The sequence below is a fragment of the Gadus morhua genome, chromosome 1 (genome assembly GCF_902167405.1).
Source record: "Gadus morhua chromosome 1, gadMor3.0, whole genome shotgun sequence".
Lineage (NCBI taxonomy): Eukaryota > Metazoa > Chordata > Actinopteri > Gadiformes > Gadidae > Gadus > Gadus morhua.
In genome coordinates this window covers 19479599-19503487 of record NC_044048.1, presented here as the reverse complement: position 1 = coordinate 19503487, position 23889 = coordinate 19479599, and the positions used below count along the sequence as shown (strand labels likewise).

The window sequence follows — 23889 nt, the reverse complement described above, 5'->3', positions numbered from 1 at the left end:
CCAAGTTATCTGTTACTCATTAACAAAGTGAAACATGTGGAATAAGAACTTACCATGAAACTTTTCTTTCTGTTTCGTTGTTTTCTTTCTCTTTAAAATAGAAAAGTAAATAAAATATCAACATTAGGTTCATTACAAGGTCATCTTCTTATAACTCCACCACTGCCAGCAAGGTTCACACATATTATTGTGTTCTGTATCAAACCGGTAATAACACTTACCATGTTAAGTCGAATAAGTGATTCTATATAGAGATAAACAAAATAGTCACATGTCAGGACAGCAGTCACTATCATTCATTCAGCATAACCCTGATACATGTTAGTTTAATGTAACCATGATATATGTTAACGTTTAATGTAACATGATACATGTTAGACTTTAATGTAACCCATACCAAATGTAACGTGTTATATCAAGCACCGCTTATCAACAAAAGAACAGACGTAACAAAATGCCCAACATCGTTGAGTAAGCGTTGAAGGTCCTTTTTTACAGTTTTACAGGAGCGCCTTTGTCCTTTCGACATCCCAGACAACAAGCCCACCAGCGTTCAGAGCGGCTCTCTCGGAGCGGCTCTCAGAGCGGCTCTCTCTGAGCGGCTCTCAGAGCGGCTCTCGCTGAGCGGCTCTCAGAGCGGCTCTCAGAGCGGCTCTCTCAGAGCGGCTCTCTCTGAGCGGCTCTCTCTGAGCGGCTCTCAGAGCGGCTCTCTCAGAGCGGCTCTTAGAGCGGCTCTCTGAGAGGCTCTCAGAGCGGCTCCGAGAGAGCACACACTCTCTCAGAGCGGCTCTCTCTGAGCGGCTCTCAGAGCGGCTCTCTCTGAAATCTCTCTGAGAGCCGCTCTGAGAGCCGCTCAGAGAGGCTCTCTCAGAGCGGCTCTCTCGGAGCGGCTCTCTCGGAGCGGCTCTCTTGGAGCGGCTCTCTCGGAGCGGCTCTCTCGGAGCGGCTCTCAGAGCGGCTCTCAGAGCGGCTCTCAGAGCGGCTCTCTCGGAGCGGCTCTCGGAGCGGCTCTCTGAGCGGCTCTCTGAGCGGCTCTCTGAGCGGCTCTCTGAGCGGCTCTCTCTGAGCGGCTCTCTCTGAGCGGCTCTCTCAGAGCGGCTCTCTCAGAGCGGCTCTCTCAGAGCGGCTCTCAGAGCGGCTCTCTCGGAGCGGCTCTCTCGGAGCGGCTCTCTCTGAGCGGCTCTCTCGGAGCGGCTCTCAGAGCGGCTCTCTCTGAGCGGCTCTCTGAGCGGCTCTCTCTGAGCGGCTCTCTCTGAGCGGCTCTCTCAGAGCGGCTCTCTCAGAGCGACTCTCTCAGAGCGGCTCTCTCTGAGCGGCTCTCTCTGAGCGGCTCTCTCTGAGCGGCTCTCTCAGAGCGGCTCTCTCGGAGCACTCTCCCGTGGGGGTTTGAAGCGTCCTCGTGGAGCAAAGCGGTTCTGTACTCTTGGTGTACAGACGCTGTCCTGGTGCTTGGGGTCTCTACTTTAAATTAGTCTGCACATCCATTCCTTCACTTGCTCAATGCACTGGCACAGCAGATCTATGGGCCGATAGTAATTTGGTGATAGCGATACATATATTTGCGTGTCATCAGCATAGCAATGATGGTCAATATTGTTATTTTGCATGATTTGCCCTAGTGGGAGCATGTAGATGTTGAATAAAGAGGGTCCTAAGACTACTAAGGGTACTCTCTCCAGTCAGGCAATTTCCCAAAAGCTTTGAAAACTGCAGTTATTAAACCCCTTTTAAAAAAGCGGAGCCTAGATGCCTCTATTATTAACAACTACAGACCAATATCAAATCAACCCTTCATAAGTAAAATCATTGAGAAAGTTGTCCTCCGGCAACTAAATCACTTCCTGGCATCAACTGGTTGCTATGACACCTTCCAATCAGGATTTCGACCCCTGCACAGCACTGAGACCGCCCTTATTAAAGTTGTAAACGACATCCATCTTAACACAGACTCTGGCAAAACCTCAATACTAATGCTACTTGACCTCAGTGCTGCATTCGACACTGTAGACCATACATTACTTCTGGAAAGGTTAGAAAACTGGGTGGGGCTTTCAGGCACTGTCTTAAATTGGTTCAGGTCCTACCTACAAAATAGGAACTACTTTGTTTCCATTGGCGACTTTGTATCAGAATCAACCAACGTGACATGTGGAGTCCCACAAGGTTCGATCTTAGGACCCTCTTTATTCAACATCTACATGCTCCCACTAGGGCAAATCATGCAAAATAACAATATTGACCATCATTGCTATGCTGATGACACGCAAATCTATGTATCGCTATCACCAAATGACTATCGGCCCATAGATCTGCTGTGCCAGTGCATTGAGCAAGTGAAGGAATGGATGTGCCGAAATTTCCTTCAACTAAATGAGGACAAAACAGAGATAATTGTATTTGGTTCTAAAACGGAAAGGCTTAAAGTAACCCAACACCTTCACTCTCTGTCCCTGAAAACCTCAATCAAAGCCAGAAATCTAGGGGTTATCATGGATTCAGATTTACATTTTGACAGTCACATCAAATCAGTTACAAAATCGGCATATTATCACCTTAAAAATGTAGCAAGACTTAGGGGGCTCGAAGACTTACAAAAACTTGTACATGCCTTCATCAGTAAGCTTGATTACTGCAATGGTCTCCTCACAGGTCTCCCAAAACAAACTCTGAGGAAGCTTCAGCTTGTTCAGAATGCTGCTGCTAGAGTTCTAACAAAGACCAAAAAATTTGATCATATTACACCAATTCTGAAATCGTTACATTGGCTTCCTGTAGGTCAGAGAATTGATTTTAAAATCATGTTGCTAACCTATAAATCCCTACATGGTTTAGGCCCAAAATATTTAACTGATATGCTTACACTACATCAGCCTTTTAGACCACTAAGATCCTCTGAGACCAATCTGTTAATTATCCCCAGAGTAAACACAAAACATGGGAAAGCAGGATTTAGTTACTATGCAACAAATAGCTGGAATAAACTCCCAGAGGAATTAAGACTTGCCCCAACTCTGAGCACCTTTAAAACAAGACTGAAGACTTTTATGTTTGCTATAGCTTTCTGCTAAAATCTTAAATACATTGCACTTTCTAAAAAGCTTTTTTAACTTTGCCTTTATTTTCTATTTTAATACTAAAATGCCTTTTTCTATTTTACCCATTTCTTTGCATATGTTTTTCTTTTACTTATCTATTATTTTATTTTATTGTATGACAATGTTTATATGTGAAGCACTTTGAGTCTGCCTTGTGTATGAAAAGTGCTATATAAATAAAGTTGCCTTGCCTTGCCTAGGTTAACTTTTTGAGATTAAAGTGAGTCAGACGTTGTGCAATAAGGAGGAGAACGCAGTCATCGAGATATGGCCTGAAGAATATGTATATTATGTGGCTCATAAAATTGTGACATTGATTATTTGTTTTAATTACTCAGTTAAAGAATGGTGGAAGTTCATCCAAATGATTTTTAATTAGCAGGAACACCGAAGCAAAAGGAAAAACCCAAGACCGCGCAAAGTTGCTCCATTGATATTGTCCTCAACTAGGAGGCACGGTGAGTTTCCCTCGGAGGTTCTGTCCAACAGACGAGGGACCGGCCCGACCACGAGGCGTTGGATTACAATACGGTCGGCCTATCAGAGTCCAGTGTGAACACTGACCCAACCAAATTAAACTGAATCAAAGTATCACCATCACCCTGAATCGGACCGAGCCTACGGACTAAAGGATTGAAAGCGCCCTTTCTACCCTTTGTACCTGCTCTGTGTTGTCATGACGACTCAGTGAGTTGACGTTATGCTGGCCACATCGCCCCAGCTATGAGAGTAGTATGGGGGAGTAGACTTTGTGGACGCAGCCTGCAGCCATTCAAATTACTACCCGCTTGACTATTGCCGGCTTTTTCCTGCGTTTTCCTGCTTGTTATTGTCATTGCAAAATGGATCCTGTAGTTGCAAGGAGAGCGTTGCCCCTGTACGTGTACAGGGACTGGTCAAACAGAATTGGGCGATTGCCCACCGCAATAATAACTTTCTCCTCCATTCTTAAATCCCCGCTGCCGTCCAGCTTTTTTACATATCCACGTCGGGTTGTATCACAAAGACAATTTCATTGGACAGAGAAGTAGCGGGACAGTAGTGTATGTGCATAACCGTGATCTGATTGACCGATGGATACGTCTCTGCCCGAAAAGTTGAAATTTTCTCAACTTTTGACGCAGGTGTCTGGAAGGATGGATCCACAATGCATTTCGAGAGCGTCAATGAGATCCTCGACGGATGGAGGAATTTTGCACCAGGCATTATATACATGGATAGCTCCAATCTATAATATAATATCTAGATGATGTTGTTCAGTAGGTCTGCCACTCTGGTCCCTCTGCTAGGTAGGCTCTGACTCTCTGGTACAATTAGATGAAATGTTTTGAATCACAGCGATATCATTTGGCTGGCGTGAGTCAGTAACCCTTGCAAATTACTGGATATTATAAATGATTATTATTACTCGTTTAAAAAGTAAAGCATGTGGAATAAGAACTTACCAACACACTCCCTCCACGGATCCTGTGTTGCCTTTTCAATGAAATAAAAATGTAAATAATCTATCAACATTGGGTTCATTACAAGGTCATCATCTAATAACTCGACCACTGCCAGCTAGGGTCACACATACTATTGTGTTCTGCATCAAACCAGTGATAACACTTACCTCCAGAAGTCTTCTATAGATCCTTTCTATGTAGAGAAAACAATTCATCAACATGTCAGGACAGCATATACTATCATTCAGCATAACCATGATGCATGTTCATTAAATGTTATCTCGATGTTAGTTTAATGTCACCATGATGCGTGTTTGTTTAATTTAACATGAAACATGTTAAGAGTTGAACGTAACCATGAAACATGTTGAAGATTACTTTCACTTGATTCATGTTAGTTTAATCTAACCATGAAACATGTTAGACTTTAATGTAACTCATACCTAATGTAACGGGTAAAATCAAGCACCACTCATCAACAAAAGAATAGACGTAACAAAATGCCCAACATCGTTGTGAAAGCGTTGAAGGTCCTTTTTTACAGTTTGAAGGTTAAATTGCACAATTGCGCACCAAAATAACAAGCCCACCAGCGCTCAGAGAGCGGCTCTCTGAGAGCGGCTCTCTGAGAGCGGCTCTCTGAGAGCGGCTCTCTCAGAGCGGCTCTCTCTGAGAGCCGCTCTCAGAGCGGCTCTCTCTCAGAGCGGCTCTCTCAGAGCGGCTCTCTCTCGGAGCGGCTCTCTCAGAGAGAGCCGCTCTCTCTGAGCGGCTCTCAGAGCGGCTCTCTCAGAGCGGCTCTCTCTGAGCGGCTCTCAGAGCGGCTCTCTCAGAGCGGCTCTCTCTGAGCGGCTCTCAGAGCGGCTCTCTCTGAGAGCGGCTCTCTCTGAGAGCGGCTCTCTCAGAGAGAGCCGCTCAGAGAGAGCCGCTCAGAGAGAGCCGCTCTCAGAGCGGCTCTCTCAGAGCGGCTCTCTCTGAGCGGCTCTCAGAGCGGCTCTCTCTGAGCGGCTCTCTCGGAGCACTCTGCCGTGGGGGTTCTGAAGCGTCCTCGTGTGGAGCAAAGCGGTTCTGTACTCTTGGTGTACAGACGCTGTCCTGGTGCTTGGGTTCTCTGCACTTCAAATGAGTCTGGGGGTTTCTGTGATTCTACATTAAACAGACTAACTTTGATGTGGAAACTCAAATGTGGATATAGCATCAAACAGTAACCCACCCCCCCCCTCAGTGAGCAAAGTAGGCTGCAAGATAAAAACTAGTGAGGGCAGCAAACTGTATTACTTTTTTCTTTCTTTCTTTATTCTTTTCTCTACTCTAGTTTGGTCAGAACAATAAAACTGTTGTCTGCTTGAAAACGGGGTTCTATGTCCGCTTCCAAGTTAACTGGTTGGTTTGCTTTAGGTTTTTAGACCCGTCTATAACTTGCTTGATTTTTTGTTAGTGTGTAGGCAGAGCTATATATAATAGTATAATATAATTGTATAGATATTATCACGGCCAAAAGCTCTGTGCGTGCGCCTCCGGATGGCCGTAGCGCGGGGAGCTCTCCTAGGGCTTCACGGGGTTTGTTTTCCGGCGTTGCTATGGTTACCGGTCTTGTAAGTAACCCAGTTGGGATTCGGGTTCTAATTATTCATAAGAATAAACAACATTATATAAGAGTTTATTATTTTTCATAATGTTTTTTGACGTTTGTGTAATGGTTGCAAACTTTGTAAATGTTATTTGATGTATTGTAAATGTTGTGTATATCCTTTGCTTAAATTAACTGTGATATGGTCATCCAGCCAGGAGGGGGAGCGATGAGGTGTTTGTGGGTGAATGTGGAGAAGGCGGGAAAGTAGAGGAAAGGGAAGACGTGCTGGAGTTGGGAAGAAAAAGAAAAGACGTTTGTTGGATGGAGCACATGAGTACAGTCTGTTGATGACATATCAGCAACTCTTAAAATTCAAGATAAAGTTCAACACAAACTTTACTGAAAGCTCCACCGGACCAGTCCACATAAACGACCCGGTCAGTTAATTAACGCAAGTAGCTGAACAGTAGTGGGCTGCTAACTAGCGCAGCTAGCGACGCTACTACGAAGGGATTTTCCTGTGGACCGCCGCACCAGATAGTGGGTGTGACCACGAGGGTTGGCTCACCTTCCTCTGGCGAAGAGGAATAGGGCGACAAGCCAGTGAGGAGCGCCTTTGTCCTTTTAGTAATAATATTATAAGTAGACCATGTAGCTTTTATTCAATTATCGTTATAACAAGATATGTTAGAGCGTGCACTGCGCAGCCCGCCCCCCCAAATATTAAAATATATAATATATTCTCGAAACACAGTGGAAAAGAGAGAGAGGGAGCCATAGAGAGGGACACTGATGCACTAATGGGCATATATATATATATATATATATATATATATATATATATATATATATATATATATATATATATATGTATATATATATATATGTATATATACTGTATATATATATATATATATATATATGTATATATATATGTATATATATATATATGTATATATATATGTATATATATATATATGTATATATATATGTATATATATATATATGTATATATATATGTATATATATATATATATGTATATATATATGTATATATATATATATATATATACACATATTAGTGGTGGGCCGTTAATCTATTTTCAAAGTTGGGTTGGGAGCTGGGCGTCACTTACGCTGGACACGTCCCCACCAGTTTTCGTCAAGAATCATTTTGTAACCACCACTTGGGTACAAAACAAAACTCAAGTTGAATTATTGTAACGTGAGGGTTCGATATGTGGTGGTGGATCACTCTTTATGAGAATAAACAGCAGGGAGACAGTCGGATGACTTTCTCAAGAGGTACTTTACTTTACTTTTCAACTCACAACAACCACAACACTTCCTTGTTCGGACCCATCACGTGACATAGTGTTGGCTCGTTCGTTCGCGAACCGGTTCGAATGAACGAGTCTTTAGGACGAACGAACCGAACGGGTTCGTCTCTCTCGTTCGTCTCGTTCACCATTCGATTCACCGGAAACTCGACTGAACGAACGAACGAGTTTCCGGTAGCACTGACTCCACTGAGTCTGATTGGCTCAGCTGAGAACCGTGCAATGGCGTGCATTCCATGATGCGATTTACCGCTACCGGAAACCAGGCTGAACGAACAAACGATCCGCGAACGACTCCTCTGAGTTCAATCGAGTTTCCGTTAGCACTGAGTCTGACTGACTCAGCTGAGAACCGTGCAATGGCGTTCATTCCATGATGCGATTCACCGCTACCGGAAACTAGGCTGATTCGCGAACGACTCCTCCCAGTTCAGTCGAGTTTCCGGTGAATCGATTCATGAACGAACGAACGAACGAACGATTCGCGAACAACTCCTCTTGGCGAACTGACTCAAGCGAACTGGGTTACGGAAACAAATCATTAAATCCACCACTAGACTGAACTAACCAATCAGAAGCTAGAATTTAGACTGAGGTAAACGTGAGGGAATCAGAGAGGCAGATTCAACAGAATATCCTGACTGTGTTAAATATGTAAACATGTAAATATGTAAGTAATAATTGTGTAACATGAATATGTAAATAATTAACTGACTAAACATTGTAAATACATTTCTAGCAAATTAACTCCAATATAAATTATATTAACTTATTCTACAACTTTCAAATATGAATTAACTTCTAAACCTTACATTATTATGGATTATTAGACGGCTCTTCTCAATGCTGTAGACTGCTCCATTCACTTGCATGGGCCTTCCCAACGTTCATCTGTCAATTATTTTTGTTTATGCTCCGTTCACTTGCATGGGCCCTTCACAACTTCGGGCGGTGAATTATATTTGATAATTCACCGTTGCCAAGTATAATTAACCGCTGTCAAGGTAAATGAAAGGATCTTTTTCCGTTTGCCATTTTAATTCAGATTAATTCCAAAATTAATCTAGATTAAAAAAAAAATCGATGCCCACCACTAATATATATATATATATATATATATATATATATATATATATATATATATATATATATATATATCATATATACTGTATATATATATATCATATATACTGTATATATATATATATATATACCTGTATGTGTATATTCTGAGAAATGCTCCAATCCAAAATGCGTGGGGTTTACATTTAGTTATGTGCAGTACAAATAATGTTGGACAATCTGCTCTGGGACACGACACGATTCAATAGATTACTTTCCGTGAGCGTGAGAACGGAAGGTTTTTGAGGAGGTCTGCTGTAAAAAAAAAGGGGAAATCAGAGTATCCCTAGTACACTACATTTACCCTTTGATGCATTTGTTGTTTTGACACATACATAAGTAGAGGGTGCACTGTACTATCTGCGCACACCCCTTCTGTGGTCGAAGGAAATATCCCAATTGAAAGGCAATGGTTTAAATTCCGTTCTGTGTAGCAGAACGAAATAGTACACTAGATGTGCATGAGCATGTGCGTGTGCATGAGCACGAAAACGCGTGATACCGGGTTGAACTGTGTTAACATCTTGTTTTTAAAGCAGGACGTAGTCACATGTGAAAAGTCGCTTACTCTCCATGTCAGCTCGGCTGTAACCATTTCAATTAATTTGCCATAAAGGATAGAAAATGGGTGCAGTCCAAACGTAACGGCGGCCGGCTTGACCCCAGTCAACTATATCCCACCCACAAGACACACAATGCCTCGTGGGTGGGATGTGCACCTTTTCCACACACAGGTGTGTCATGGATTACTTGTTTTAATTACTCAGTTAAAGAATGGTGGAAGTTCCTCCAAATTATTTTTAACTTGTAGGAACACCGAAGCAAAATGAAAAACCCAAGACTGCAAAAAGTTGCTCCATTGTTATTGTCCTCAACTAGGAGGCGTTGTGATTTTCCCTCTGAGGTTCTGTCCAACAGAGGAGCGACCCGCCGACCGCGAGGCGTTGGTTTACAATACTGTCGGCCTATCAGAGTCCAGTGTGAACGCTGACCGAACCAAATGAAAATGTAACAAAGCCTCGCCTTCACAATGAATCGGACCGAGTCTACGGACTAAAGGAGTGATAGCGCCCTTTCTACCATTTCTCCCTGCTCTGTGTTGTCATAACGACTCAGTGAGCTACGTTATAAACGCCACTGAGCTGACGTTATGCTGGCCACATCGCCCCAGAAACGTTTTGAATCACAGCTATATAATCTGACTTGGTGTGAGTCAGTGACCCATTCAAATGACTGGATATTAATAAATGATCTGTTACTCATTTACAAAGTGAAATGTGTGGAGTTAAGTGTGGAATAAGAACATACCATCGAACTCCCGATCCAGGTCAATTTTTTCCATTTTCTATAAGATAAAAAATGAAATAAAATATCAACATTGGGTTCATTACAAGTTCATCATCTAATAACTCCACCACTGCCAGGTAGGCAGTGATGGAGTATTACCAAGAATGTATTACCAAAACTCCACAAAAATGTATGCTTTCCAACGAGCGATAAAAACTCACTGGACCAAGTACAAATATACAGAGGACACCGTCCCCACATCCGGATTATCAGATCATATCTCCTTGAAACTGATTCCATCTTATAAACTGTCTGTAGAACCAAACCAGCTGTGAAGACAGTACAGGTATGGAGTGAAGAAGCTGTTACATCATTAAAGGACTGTTTTGAGTATGTTTACTCCATATGGGAGGTTTTTTTCTCAGGGAGCCAACTGTGAGGAGTACACCTCTAACGTCCTGGACTACATTCAGTTTTGCACCGAGACAGTACTGCGCACCAGAACCATCAAGGTGTTCCCTAATCAGAAACCCTGGTTTGACGGTAATGTGAGGTCGCTGCTCAGGGCGAGAGATACTGCCTTCAGGTCGGGGGACAGGCTGGCCTATAGAACTGCCCGACGAGACCTAAAAAAGGGCATTAAAGAGGCCAAAGGCAAGTACAGACAGCGCATTGAGGGTCACTTTGAAAACACGGACCCCAGGAGCATGTGGAGAGGCATCAAAACTCTAACTGACTACAAATATAAGACCACACTGGTTAGCGAGGAGGAGCAGACACTCACCTCTTCAGCACCACCAAGTGAGGTCCACCTTGAAAAGGAATGACACCAACAAGGCTACCATCCCTGATGGGGTGTCGGGCCGTATACTGAGGTCATGTGCCGACCAGTTAGCAGGAGTTCTTCTTCAACCTCTCCCTGCAACAAGCTGCAGTTCCCACCTGCCTTAAGACCACTACCATCGTCCCTATCCCCAAAGAATCTACCATCACCTGCCTCGATGACTACCGCCCAGTCGCCCTCACCCCAGTAATCATGAGGTGCTTTGAGCCGATGATACTGGCGTACATCAGAGACCGCATCCCTGAGGACCTGGACAGCCACCAGTTTGCCCATCAGGCAAACAGATCCCCAGAGGACCCTGTCTCCATCGCACTCCACACAGCCCTGTCCCTCCTGGAGTACCCCAACACATATGTAAGGATGCTCTTTGTGGACTTCATCTCTGCCTTCAACACCACAATCCCCCATAAACTGTTCCTCAAACTCATTCATCTTGGTCTCCCCACCTCACTCTGCTCATGGATCCTCGACTTTGTTTCAAACAGTCCGCAGAATGTCAGAGTAGGGGATCTGACATCCTCAACTATAAGCTTGAACACCGGTGCGCCCCAGGGGTGTGTACTCAGCCCTGCCCTCTACACCCTCCTCACCATGACTGTGTATTCATCCAACACCATAATCAAATGAGCTGATGACACCACTGTGGTGGGGCTCATTAGTGACAGCAATGAGTGCCATTACAGGCAGGAGGTCCAACACATGGCAGAGTGGTGTGTGGACAACAACCTGGTCCTGAACACCACCAAAACAAATGAGATCATTGTAGACTTTAGGAGGTCCAAGAGGACCACGCAGACCCCACTTACCATCAATGGGGAAGAAGTGGAGAGGGTGGACTCTGTTAAATTCCTGGGGACATACAACACCAAGGACCTAACATGGCCTACTAACATCTCCAACCTTGTAAAGAAGGCCCAGAAGAGGCTCTTCTTTCTACGGAAGCTCAAACAGGCTGGATTATCCACACTCCTGCTCATTCACTTTTATAGGAGCAAAATTGAGAGCATCCTCTGCCAGGGCTGAAGTGTGTGGTATGCAGGCTGCACAGCGGGGAGCAGGAGGGACTTGGCCAGGGTGGTTAGGTCAGCAAAAAAGATCATAGGAGCTGAGCTCCCAGACCTGGACTCTGTGTGTGGTGACCGCCTGAAGAGGAAGGCAAGGTCAATAAGCAGAGATAAAACCCACCCTGGACACACCTTGTTTGTCCCCCTCCCATCAGGGAAGTGGTACCGCACACTGCGGGCCCGCACCACAAGACTGAGGAACAGCTTTTCCCCAAGAGCTGTAGCCTCCATCACCCCCCCAACCCCCTAACAAAGCACTAAGGACAACTCTCCTCCAGGAGCAGTAGCTTCCAACCCCCACAACCCCCCCGCCCCGCCCCTCCACACACACACACACACAACAGACTGGACTTGATGGGCACAATATGGTGGTGTGTGTGTGTGTGTGTGTGTGCGTGTGTGCGTGCGTGCGTGCGTGCGTGCGTGCGTGCGTGCGTGCGTGCGTGCGTGCGTGCGTGCGTGCGTGCGTGCGTGCGTGCGTGCGCGCGCGTGCGTGCGCGCGCGCGTGCGTGCGCGCGCGCGTTTACTATTAGTATTGTGCACTTCACAGCTGTGGCCTCCACTGAACTCCTGAACTCCTTGAACCTTTACACATATCATTGTGTTCTGTATCAAAACCATAATAACACTTACCTCCCAATATCGACGAATCAATGCTGTATAGAGATAAACAATGTCAGGACAGCAGTCAATATCATTCAGCATAACCATGATACATGTTAGTTTAATGTAACCATGATACATGTTAGTTTAATGTATCATGATACATGTTAGTTCAATATTACCATGATGCATGTTCATTTAATGTAACCATGATACATGTTAGTTTAATGTTATCATGATACATGTTAGTTCAATCTAAACACAATACAGCTCAGTAGTTTAATGTTATCATGATACATGTTAGTTCAATCTAAACACAATACAGCTCAGTAGTTTAATGTTATCATGATACATGTTAGTTCAATCTAAACACAATACAGCTCAGTAGTTTAATGTTATCATGATACATGTTAGTTCAATCCAAACAAAATATCTGTCAGTAGTTTAATGTTATCATGGCACATGATAGAGTTTAAAGTAACCATGATACTACATGTCAGAGTTTAATCTAAACCTTACCTCCCAGGACTATGATTGATATTATGAAAGATATGGATCCTATTATTACGAACTGCTCAATATGTTCTATCTAAGTTATCTGCTACTCATTTAGAAAGTGAAACATGTGGAATAAGAACTTACCATCAAACTTCCTCTTCTGTTTCAGTGTTTTCTTCTTCTATAAAATAAAAATGTCAATAAAAAATCAACATTGGGTTCATTACAAGGTCATCATCTAATAACTCCACAACTGCCAACTAGGGTCACAGATATTATTGTGTTCTGTATCAAACCAGTAATAACACTTACCTCCTTAAGTCGTTCCCACAATGCTATATAGAGATAAACAATACAGTAACATGTCAGGACAGCAGTCACTATCATTAGTTAGTCTAATGTCACCATGGTACTTACTTACTGCCCTTTATGCCTACTGGCATGTAGGGCAGCAACAAAGGATCTCGATTCCCGTCTGTTTTGGGTCAGGTTATAGCCATGATACATGTTATTTAAATCTATAGATTAAACTAACATCGTGGTTATAACCATGATACATGTTATTTAAATCTATAGATTAAACTAAAATCATGGTTATAACCATGATACATGTTATTTAAATCTATAGATTAAACTAACATCGTGGTTATAACCATGATACATGTTATTTAAATCTATAGATTAAACTAACATCATGGTTATAACCATGATACATGTTATTTAAATCTATAGATTAAACTAACACCATGGTTATAACCATGATACATGTTATTTAAATCTATAGATTAAACTAACATCATGGTTATAACCATGATACACGTTATTTAAATCTATAGATTAAACTAACATCATGGTTATAACCATGATACACGTTAGTTTAATGTAACCATGATACATGTTCGTTAAATGAGTTGAATAAGCTTAATGTAACCCTTACCTCCCAGGACTATGGTTGATATAATGAAACGTATCCATCCTATCATTATGAACTGCTCCATATATTCTAATCATGTATAATCAGTTGAACCAGTTCCTGGTTTCCCCTCTGAATTAGCCTCTACACAGAAGAACATCTCGACAGACTGAAGTCTTTCTACCCTTTGTCCCTGCTCTGTGTTGTCATGACGACTCAGTGAGCTACGTTATAAACGCCACTGAGCTGACGTTATGCTGGCCACATCGCCCCAGCTATGAGAGTAGTGTCTTATATACATGGATAGCCTCATTCTATAATCTAATATCTAGAGGATGTTGTTCAGTAGGTCTGCCACTCTGGTCCCTCTGCTAGGTAGGCTCTGACTCTCTGATACAATTAGATGAAATGTTTTGAATCACAGCGATATCATTTGACTTGGTGTCAGTAACCCTTGCAAATGACTTGATATTAATAAATGATCTGTTACTCATTTACAAAGGGAAGCATGTGGAATAAGAACTTACCCAAACACTCCTTCTCCTGTTCCGGTGTTTCCTTTATAAATAAAATAAAAATGTGAATCAAATATGAACATTGGGTTAATCACAAGGTCATCATCAGTGGTGGATTAAGGTGGTCATTGGCCCCTAGGCTACTACTTTGTGAGGCCCCCTTACTGATACATTTACTGCCATGTTTAAACAAAGGAATATTACATTGGCCCTCGCACACACACACACACACACACACACACACACACACACACACACACACACACACACACACACACACACACACACACACACACACACACACACACACACACATTGAGACGGCCATGACTAAAACAGAAATGATACAGAAACAAGTGTGAGTTCCCCATAGCTGCTGCGACCACGTATTTCTGGGGACCGACCAACAGAGAACTCCTTAATGAGGCTGGTAAAATCCAAATTGCCAAGAATATCGCTGTCTGACAGATCAGATACAGGTGATTCAGTCTGTTTTGGCCCATTGTGGATCTCAGTCTTTCTGTAACTAGCACCAATTTTGAGGAAAGAGCGCCCCCTGCTGGCACTGGCCACAGGCAAAGTCATAAATAGTCAAGAGTGCTATATCGACAAATGGAAACACTTGTGCTTTTCGCTTTTCAGACATTCTGCCTCTTTGCTGTCCAGCAGAAGTGACGTATTCCTTTACAACCAATCTGACTTTATGAACCTGGTCACATGACATGGCCCACACATCTACCCAATCAGCTGCTTCACTTTTAAATGGTTCTAGTTATGGGCCAATAGGGGTCAAGTCTTTTTTTATTTTAAGTAAAATTGAAAATAGTCTGTCCAATCCAGGGCCCCTTGCACACCTGGGCCCCTAGGCTCAGCCGAGGCTAGCCTGGGTGTTAATCCACCTCTGGTCGTCATCTAATAACTCCACCACTGCCAGCTAGGTTCACACATATTATTGTGTTCTGTATCAAATAAGTAATAACACTTACCATCTTATCTATTCGATTATCGTATTCTATAGAGAGAAACAACACATCAACATGTCAGGACAGCAGTCACATCATTCAGCATAACCATGATACATGTTAGTTTAATGTAACATGATACATGTTAGTTGAATCCAACCATGATTCATGCTATTTAAATTTAACCATGATACATGTTAGTGTATTGTAACTATGATACATGTTAGTTTAATGTAACATGATACATGTTAGAGTTCAATGCAACCCTTACCTCCCAAGACTATGACTGATATTATTAAACGTATCCATCCATCATTATGAAATGCTCCATATATTTAATCATGTAGAATCAGTTGAACCAGTTCCTGGTTTCCACTCTGAATTAGCCTCTACACAGAAGAACATCTTGACAGACTGAATACGTGTAGGGAGACGGCTGCCATTATCGTGGTCAAACAAGGACAGAAGTCTTTCTACCCTTTGTCCCTGCTCTGTGTTGTCATGACGACTCAGTGAGCTACGCTATAAACGCCACTGAGCTGACGTTATGCTGGCCACATCGCCCCAGCTATGAGAGTAGTGTCTTATATACATGGATAGCTCCATTCTATCATCTAATATCTAGAGGATGTTGTTCAGTAGGTCTGTCACTCTGGTCCCTCTGCTAGGTAGGCTCTGACTCTCTGGTACAATTAGATGAAATGTTTTGAATCACAGCGATATCATTTGACTTGGTGTGAGTCAGTAAGCCTTGAAAATCACTGGATATTAATAAGTTATCTGTTACTCATTTACAAAGTGAAACATGTAGAATAAGAACTTACCAGTTAAATCCCTTTCCATTTTCAGTCTTCTATAAAACAATGCTATGAAGTGATAAATAACACATGTTAGGACAGAGGTCACCATCATTCAGCATAACCCTGCATGTTAGTTTAATGTAAACATGATACATGTTAGTTTAATGTAAACATGATACATGTTAGTTTAATGTAACATGACACATGTTAGTTTAATGTAACCATGATACATGTTAGTTTAATGTAAACATGATACATGTTAGTTTAATGTAAACATGATACATGTTAGTTTAATGTAACATGATACATGTTAGTTTAATGTGAACATGATACATGTTAGTTTAATGTAAACATGATACATGTTAGGTTAATGTAAGCATGATACATGTTACAGTTTAATGTAACCATGATACTTGTCAGAGTTTAATGTAACATGATAAATGTAAGGTTAATGTAAGAGTTTAATGTAATTCTTACCTCGCAGGACTAATGATATAATGAAACATATGCATCCTATTATTATGAACACAATGGCCACATATGTAATACATGTAGAATCAGTTGAATCAGTTCCTGGTTGTATCTGCACCCCTCCCACAGAATCACATCTGAAACCAGAAGGACAAAACCACGTTTAGTTCTAACAGTAGTAGACTGGGTGTTGGACTCCAGGTTTAAAAGGTACTGGGTTCGATCCCCAATGTCCACAACCTTCCTGTAGGCCTTCAGGAAGGTTCTTGAGCTAGATGCCTGACCCCTACCTGTTCCTAAGGACCTGAATCTACCTGTGACTGAATTAACTGTACACCGCTTTGGAGAAAATTACTAGATTGTAAATTATTTATAATGTCAAGCATTGACGAAACTTTTATAACATCTAATTCTGACATTTGTATTATTAAATAGAGAGTAAACAAACATAACATTATGACTATGGTATGTACTTTAAGAACAGGCAAAAGCCAAACCAGTACATGATATATTGCCCAGGCCTAATTCTAAACAACCATTATTGTACTTTATGTATAGATTGTTTAATTAACTCCACTTACATCGTATGGGGTTGGCATGACAATGTGGCCTTTGAGAATGTGTCTTTATCTGCTGAGTCACTACAGAAGAATCCATCCTGGATCTCACACTCAGCATCTGATGTTGGAGTACACCTCTTCTTCACCTTCTGACCTGTCAATCACAAGAGATACAGAGGAACCTGAGACAACCTGAGAGTACACAACTTCTGATATAAACATGAACAACACAACTTATCTGATATCAACATGAACAACACAACTTTTCTGATATAAACATGAACACAACGTCCTCATCACCACAACATATGGGGGTTGCATGGGGGGCGTTTCCATTTAATAATATAGATGTACCTGTGACACACTTTGTACAGGCAGAGCACTGCTTCTGTCCGCTAAGGTCTTCTTTGAAAGTACGATCGGGGCACTTTGAGCACAATGTATTGGCTGTCGCTGTGCAATCCCTATGAACCCTATATCCTGTTGGAAAGAACGTTAAAATATGTTGTTTACCAATGGATTTGGTTGAAGAAATCATACAGAGCTATTTTGGACAACAGCTTGACAACAGCTGGGTTAATGGACTCTTACCACCGGGACATGAAAGGCAGCAGAACTGTCCAGCTCTGTATTCATCACTGGTACACGATGGTGATGCAGCACTAGCAACACCATAAGTATTACAAACTGAACATATTAGGAACAGGATTTGTAAGAACATGGTGGTCCAGTTTGAATGACCTTCAACCATGTGATGTTATTTGGCTGATTTACGGCAGATATTTCTTCTGTGTCTTGTTATTCAGCCGAGGCCAAATAAGGTTTATGGTTTTACCGTGCTTTGTATATTCTAAATACATGGGCCAGATACGCTATTCTTTGGCTGCCATATCATCATTGCCATGCAGCTACAGACTTTTCTTGAAGTTCAGAAACATCTGGAGAGATAAAAGAAAATATTCAGGAGTTAATAAATGTAATTTTTATTTTTATTTAACCTATTTAACCAGGAGAAAAACCTACAGAGATTAAAAATCACTTTTTCAAAGGTGACCTGGCCAAGACAGGCAGCAGCACAATGAACCACAGTTACAGACAAACACACAGGGACAACAATTTAAATAGCACTAAAATAAAGCAAATCAAAAAGTATCCTTAACACTTTTCTCTAAACCAAAATAATATGACGTTTGAAAACATTAGAGCTGTTAAACAAAGTCTTGTTAACCTTGTATTTATGCATTAACTGTGATCTAATACTTATTTTGCTGTGATAAAGAAAATACATCTGTCAGTGTTATAAGTGTCTCACAAATATAATGTACCACTTTTATGTTCATTTGGCTAGATTGATTTGGTCTTAGGATCCTTTGTTTAATATAGGATTACTTTGGGTGGAACACTCCACCTTACTCATCCCAAACTAAACCCCAAACACAGTCATCTGGTTGCTGAAGATCTCAGGGCCTAGGGGCTGATCCACAGCCTGGAGGACTGGGTGGAGGCCTGGACACAATGAGCAGGCCTACAGTAGGTCTGCACCTGGAGTTATGGCTCTATTGATTGTTCAGCAGATGAGACACAGTTGGTTCTCAATGTGTGTCAGAAAATGTTCATGCTCTTAAAGTTTGCCTCATAATGACAGAATGAGCCTCCATTCTGATAGGCGCCACAACAACAGATTACATTTATCAGATAATATAATTCATGGAGAAACAGTGATCTGTGCTGAGGTGGCGTTATCATGTCACGCTGTCCACACACTGATTCTAGGGGTGGGAGAGCAGACCGCCACTTGGTCACCAAAGTTGCAGTCTGTAACACAGTAATTACTGCTGAACTGGGAAGTGACACTTTTGGCTTCAAATCAAAATCAAAAAACGAGTAACTTCTCAAGGCTGCAGCGTTGTGTGATCACAGAACACGTTCAATTAAGGGTTATATTTAATGAACTAAGGCGTCATTCATGACACATCTGCAATATATCCATGTGTGCCAGGACCACAAATGAGGCAGCAGGTTATGTGTGACCCCTCCTGCCCTCAACAGAACTATATTTTTATGATAGTGAGAGATATGCCCTTTGAGGTCATCTTGTCCAAGTCGGTGTTGGTGCAATGAGTTAAATCCGCCATGTGGGGGCGACACCGCGTTCACATGACAGTATGCCTCAGTAACTTTTTACTAGGGTTGTCCTCAATTTGATTTTGCAAAGTCAAATATGAATCTTCATCCCAGACACATCACTGACAACTGAGCACCTCTACCAACAAATTTACCTTTCACAATATGATGACAACGTGCGCATCCGTTCATGTCAATCAATTGGGAAGAAAATATAGTCTATTATTCGCAATAGTTATTCTAAAATAGAAAAATATAATAATAATGTACAGTAATTAATGTAAAACATTATGACCCAACCAGTGGCAGGTGTCTTTCATTTGACATTCATTTAATAACACTGCAAATCACTCATTAGGGTTCTGGTTAACCCATCAGAATGTCTTGCTGGGTCGGCGAAGATTTGAGGTCACCCCTAGTGAATACATTTTTGGGGGTGTTGACTTAAAGACTAATGATACATGAGGGTCCAGAGGCTAGCCTCAACTGGTTCTCAACTGGTCCAGAGGCTAGCCTCAACTGGTTCTCAACTGGTCCAGAGGCTAGCCTCAACTGGTTCTCAACTGGTCCAGAGGCCAGCCTCAACTGGTTCTCAACTGGTCCTGAGGCTACCCTGAGGACCAGTTGAGATCCACTACAATAAACCGTAGAAAAGGCAACACATAAATTACGTTTTAAACTGAGAACCACGGCAGAGCAAATAAGATTGACTATAGTCTACTGCTTTTCAAACAGTGAACTAAAGTTAGAAAATACAAATAATTAATAACTCGACACTGACCTTATCGATGATGTCGCCTTAGGAGACTGAATTCTGGCTGAAAAACATGGAAAGACGTTATGTATGGAAACAAAATGTATTTCCAATAGTTTGAGGCATCGCACATTAGATCTTGTTTTCTGTGACTCAAAGACTGTATGAAATAAGACTGGAAAATGAAAGCTCAAAGTTCAGCAGTACTTGGCATGGACATGAAGGAGTTATATGGTGTCCATAGTACATTCTACATTATAATGCCTGATTAAGGGCAGTACTGTTCTGCTTATGGATCAACAGGATTACTAGTCAAATATTAAAAGTGGGTCACATATATTTGGCAAGATACTTTCGAAATGCCCTATATATATATACATGTAAATATATATATCTATTAGAGCTGTCAAGCGATTAAAATATTTAATCGTGATTAATCGCATTAATGTCATAGTTAACTCTAATTAATCGAGATTAATCGCAAATTCTTTTTCTATGCTAAATATCCCTTGATTTTTTTGTCCCATAATTCTTCTCATTTGAATTCTCTTATCAACATGGTGAAGTGCATCGGCTTGCCTTGTGCAAATGATTTTTTATTGATAACAACATTGGCATATACACTGATCAAAACAGGACGATACAAAAAAAGAGCCTTTAGTGCAATTAAACGACTGCTTTGAACAAATGTCATTTGAACATATCAGTCAGGCTACTGCTTCTTTGTTTTGAGCCAAAGGAAAAAAAATTTTTTTTTTTTTTTTTATAAAATAATTGCGTTAATCGCGCGATAAAAAATTTAACGCCGTTAAATTTGGTTTGCGTTAACGCCGTTAATAACGCGTTTAACTGACAGCTCTAATATCTATACATAAATATTGACATTACTGCATATTACTGCCATTTGAAAGTAAGAACTTTCAAGGGTATGGGCATGAACTGCAGTTGACGATTTATAATTGATGAAGCCATAACTAGATAAATGAGGCCATAACATTGATAAAATAAGCATGACGTAATGCACAACTGTTCCTTCAGTGTTGAGGATTGTTGGGGATGGGGTCAGGGTTTGGAGCTGAAGTTAAGAGCCTGCCCTGTGTTCAGGCGAGGAGGAATTTTATTGATTGAACTTTTGCCAGGATCAAAATACAATTAAATTGATAAGATTGCTGACAATAATGCAAGAAAGAGAAGGTCATTCATACATTCGTGAATCAAAACATCTGGAGCAGTCAGGGGTTAGACAGTACAGAGACAGGTCATTAAGGAGCAGGTAGGGGTTAGACAGTACAGAGACAGGTCATTAAGGAGCAGGTAGGGGTTAGATAGTACAGAGACAGGTCATTAAGGAGCAGGTAGGGGTTAGACAGTACAGAGACGGGTCATTAAGGGGCGGTTAGGGGATGGACAGTACAGAGACTGTCATGGTCGGGTGCTTGCGGGGCAGCAGGAACAAGGAGGGGTAGTTCCAAATGCAGACGACTCAGGACGTTACAAAAAAAGGCCTTTAATAAAGAAACTCAATGTCTCTGTTCCATGAACAGGCAGAAAAACATGACAATTGGGGACCCACGACGGATAAAAACAACGAACTGACAAGGGAACAAAGGAAGTGAATCTGGATATAGTGGGAGAGACTGATGAGGGAATGAGGGGCAGGTGGGAAGATTGACAAGAAGGCACAGGGGAAGGGGAATGAAGGGATTGGAGAAGTCAAAGGGCATCTGGTGGACAGGGAGAGAACGAACATTGAACAACTGAGAGACAAAGTGAGACCAGGACCATAAGGCCCAGATCCAGACGTCCCACCAGGTCTGTCAGGAGAACCGAGCAGGGTGGGTGGAGATGGTCTGGAGGAGAGATTCAGGGGCAAGTGGGCTGATAGCCGGATAGACCAGCCGGGAACCTTAGGGAAGGAGCAGGAGACCCCAGGCGACGGCCCGGGAAGGAGCAGGAGACCCCAGGGGACGGCCCGGGAAGGAGCAGGAGACCCCAGGCGACGGCCCGGGAAGGAGCAGGAGACCCCAGGGGACGGCCCGGGAAGGAGCAGGAGACCCCAGGCGACGGCCCGGGCGCTCGACGCTAGACAGACCAGCAGAGCCGCTCTGGAGGACGACTCGGGGACCGGAAGGTGAAACAGTGGTATCACCAATAACTCTCAGGGACATTAACCCTTTTCTATACATGAGTATCATGACCATTTACTATAAATTGCATTGCTAATGTATTATATTAACCTGTTGGTTTGATAAGGGATAGACTTGTAAATTATCACAGTAAGAAAAGAATAAACAAGTTTACCAATAACATTGGTATAGATCTAATAGTATACAAGGAATATTACATTGATACTCTTTGTCAGGGGGAGCGGGAACTTATTCGAACCCTACGGTATACGTCCACCGTGACTCATCCCATCTCCCCTGGCATTGGCGCCATCATTTCAGCAGGGCTGTAGTACGTTTTCATCTACTGTTTGATGCACTTACTGCAGTGCAAAACATCTTCATTGACAGATTTAATATTCAAACATTAAGTATTTATAATAATTCACCCCACTTAATTTGAGTTTATGTGTCTTACCAACCTGCATAAGAGTGGGAAGTGGGGGTGGGGGTGTAATGCCACTAGGGGGCTCCCCTATTGGTAGGAGCCCCACACTGCGCTCAGCGGCCATTTGCCGCTAGGGCACGTCTCGTGTCCAAACATAATGCATTGAGTTCTGAGTTGTCCCCTAACCGCTCGGTGACTCAAGAAGTATGCACTTCTTGTCTCTCACTGACGTGCACTCTCACATGTAGACTGTGAGGGTGACATTAGTGTCACGTGACTTTCTCATGATAAAATCTTAAATAAAGCTTTTGAACTTTCAAACATATTAATCAAAAGGTAAGAATAATGTAAAAAAATGTAATACAACATTTAAAAAAAATATCACGAAAAAAATTCTCTCAAAGACATGTGGCTCCTCTCACCCAACATCTCCATCTCCAGATCAGTATTCCCTGTACATCTTCCTTGGCGGTCGCCCAAGAGAGGTGGAGCTTGGACCCAAGCCAACGTTACCCATCATATCCCAGGACGCCTCACAGAGCACACCTTACACTATTTATTAACACCTCGCTTGTCTTTGCTCTGTGAGCCACATATAGAAGAATAATGTGAGGATTGATCAAATAATGATAATAAACACCACGCCTCTTCTCCTGTCAAAGCTGGCATCAGGAAGGAATCAGACTGGTGTATTTCCTCCCCTAGTTTCTGAGTTTGAACCATCAGATTCACTTTCATGTTGATCCAGAATTTCTCGAACTGCGTTACTTTGTATCCTGTAATGTCATTCCCGTTCAATAGTGAATCACGGTAGATGGGAAACTTGGGTCCAACAGCGATATTAAAGAATCCTGTTACAATCTTTGGGAAGCGTTTGGACTGGACCCATCTCAATGTCTAGCTGTCCAGTACCAGACCGGTAGGCGAGGGCATCCAGACTCTGGTCATCATCATGACCATCCATAGTTACATCAGGGGTACTTGTTCTTGAAGTGTGTTCTTGTTGGTCCCCGGTTGGTTGAGATTCACTGGACATTAGTGGTGTAGTTTCTGGAAGAGAAGGCAGCAGAGTCAGGACATACAGCCAGCCTCCACATGCAGCAACACTCACAGAAGACTGAAGCCCAGTGGAGCAGCTCTGCAGCTGGGTACTCTCAGGTGGAGATGAGGACACAACCAGACACACACACACACACACACACACACACACACACACACACACACACACACACACACACACACACACACACACACACACACACACACACACACACACACACACACACACACACACACACACACACAGCCAGACACACACTCAACCATACACACAATCACCCCCAAAAACCAGACACACAAGACAAGACAC

The 23889-nt window shown here is 42.3% G+C and overlaps 1 protein-coding gene and 1 long non-coding RNA gene across 2 annotated transcripts; both read right to left on the bottom strand.

Annotated features, from left to right (window-relative positions):
• Positions 1–14822: 14822 nt before the first annotated feature.
• Positions 14823–20129, bottom strand: LOC115540509 (tumor necrosis factor receptor superfamily member 14-like). The gene is made up of 8 exons (XM_030351917.1): positions 19995–20129; positions 17681–18027; positions 17444–17569; positions 17111–17243; positions 16536–16666; positions 16083–16124; positions 15283–15308; positions 14823–14861 (listed from the first exon to the last, which is right to left on the bottom strand). Exons 2-8 carry the CDS (start codon positions 17838–17840, stop codon positions 14823–14825), a joined length of 657 nt encoding a protein of 218 aa, XP_030207777.1. The 5' UTR covers positions 17841–18027; positions 19995–20129.
• A 937-nt stretch (positions 20130–21066) lies between these two features.
• LOC115559832 (uncharacterized) lies at positions 21067–23384 on the bottom strand. Its single transcript, XR_003979634.1, has 2 exons — positions 22943–23384; positions 21067–22083 (listed from the first exon to the last, which is right to left on the bottom strand). It is a non-coding gene; the product is annotated as an uncharacterized LOC115559832 (long non-coding RNA).
• Positions 23385–23889: the final 505 nt, after the last annotated feature.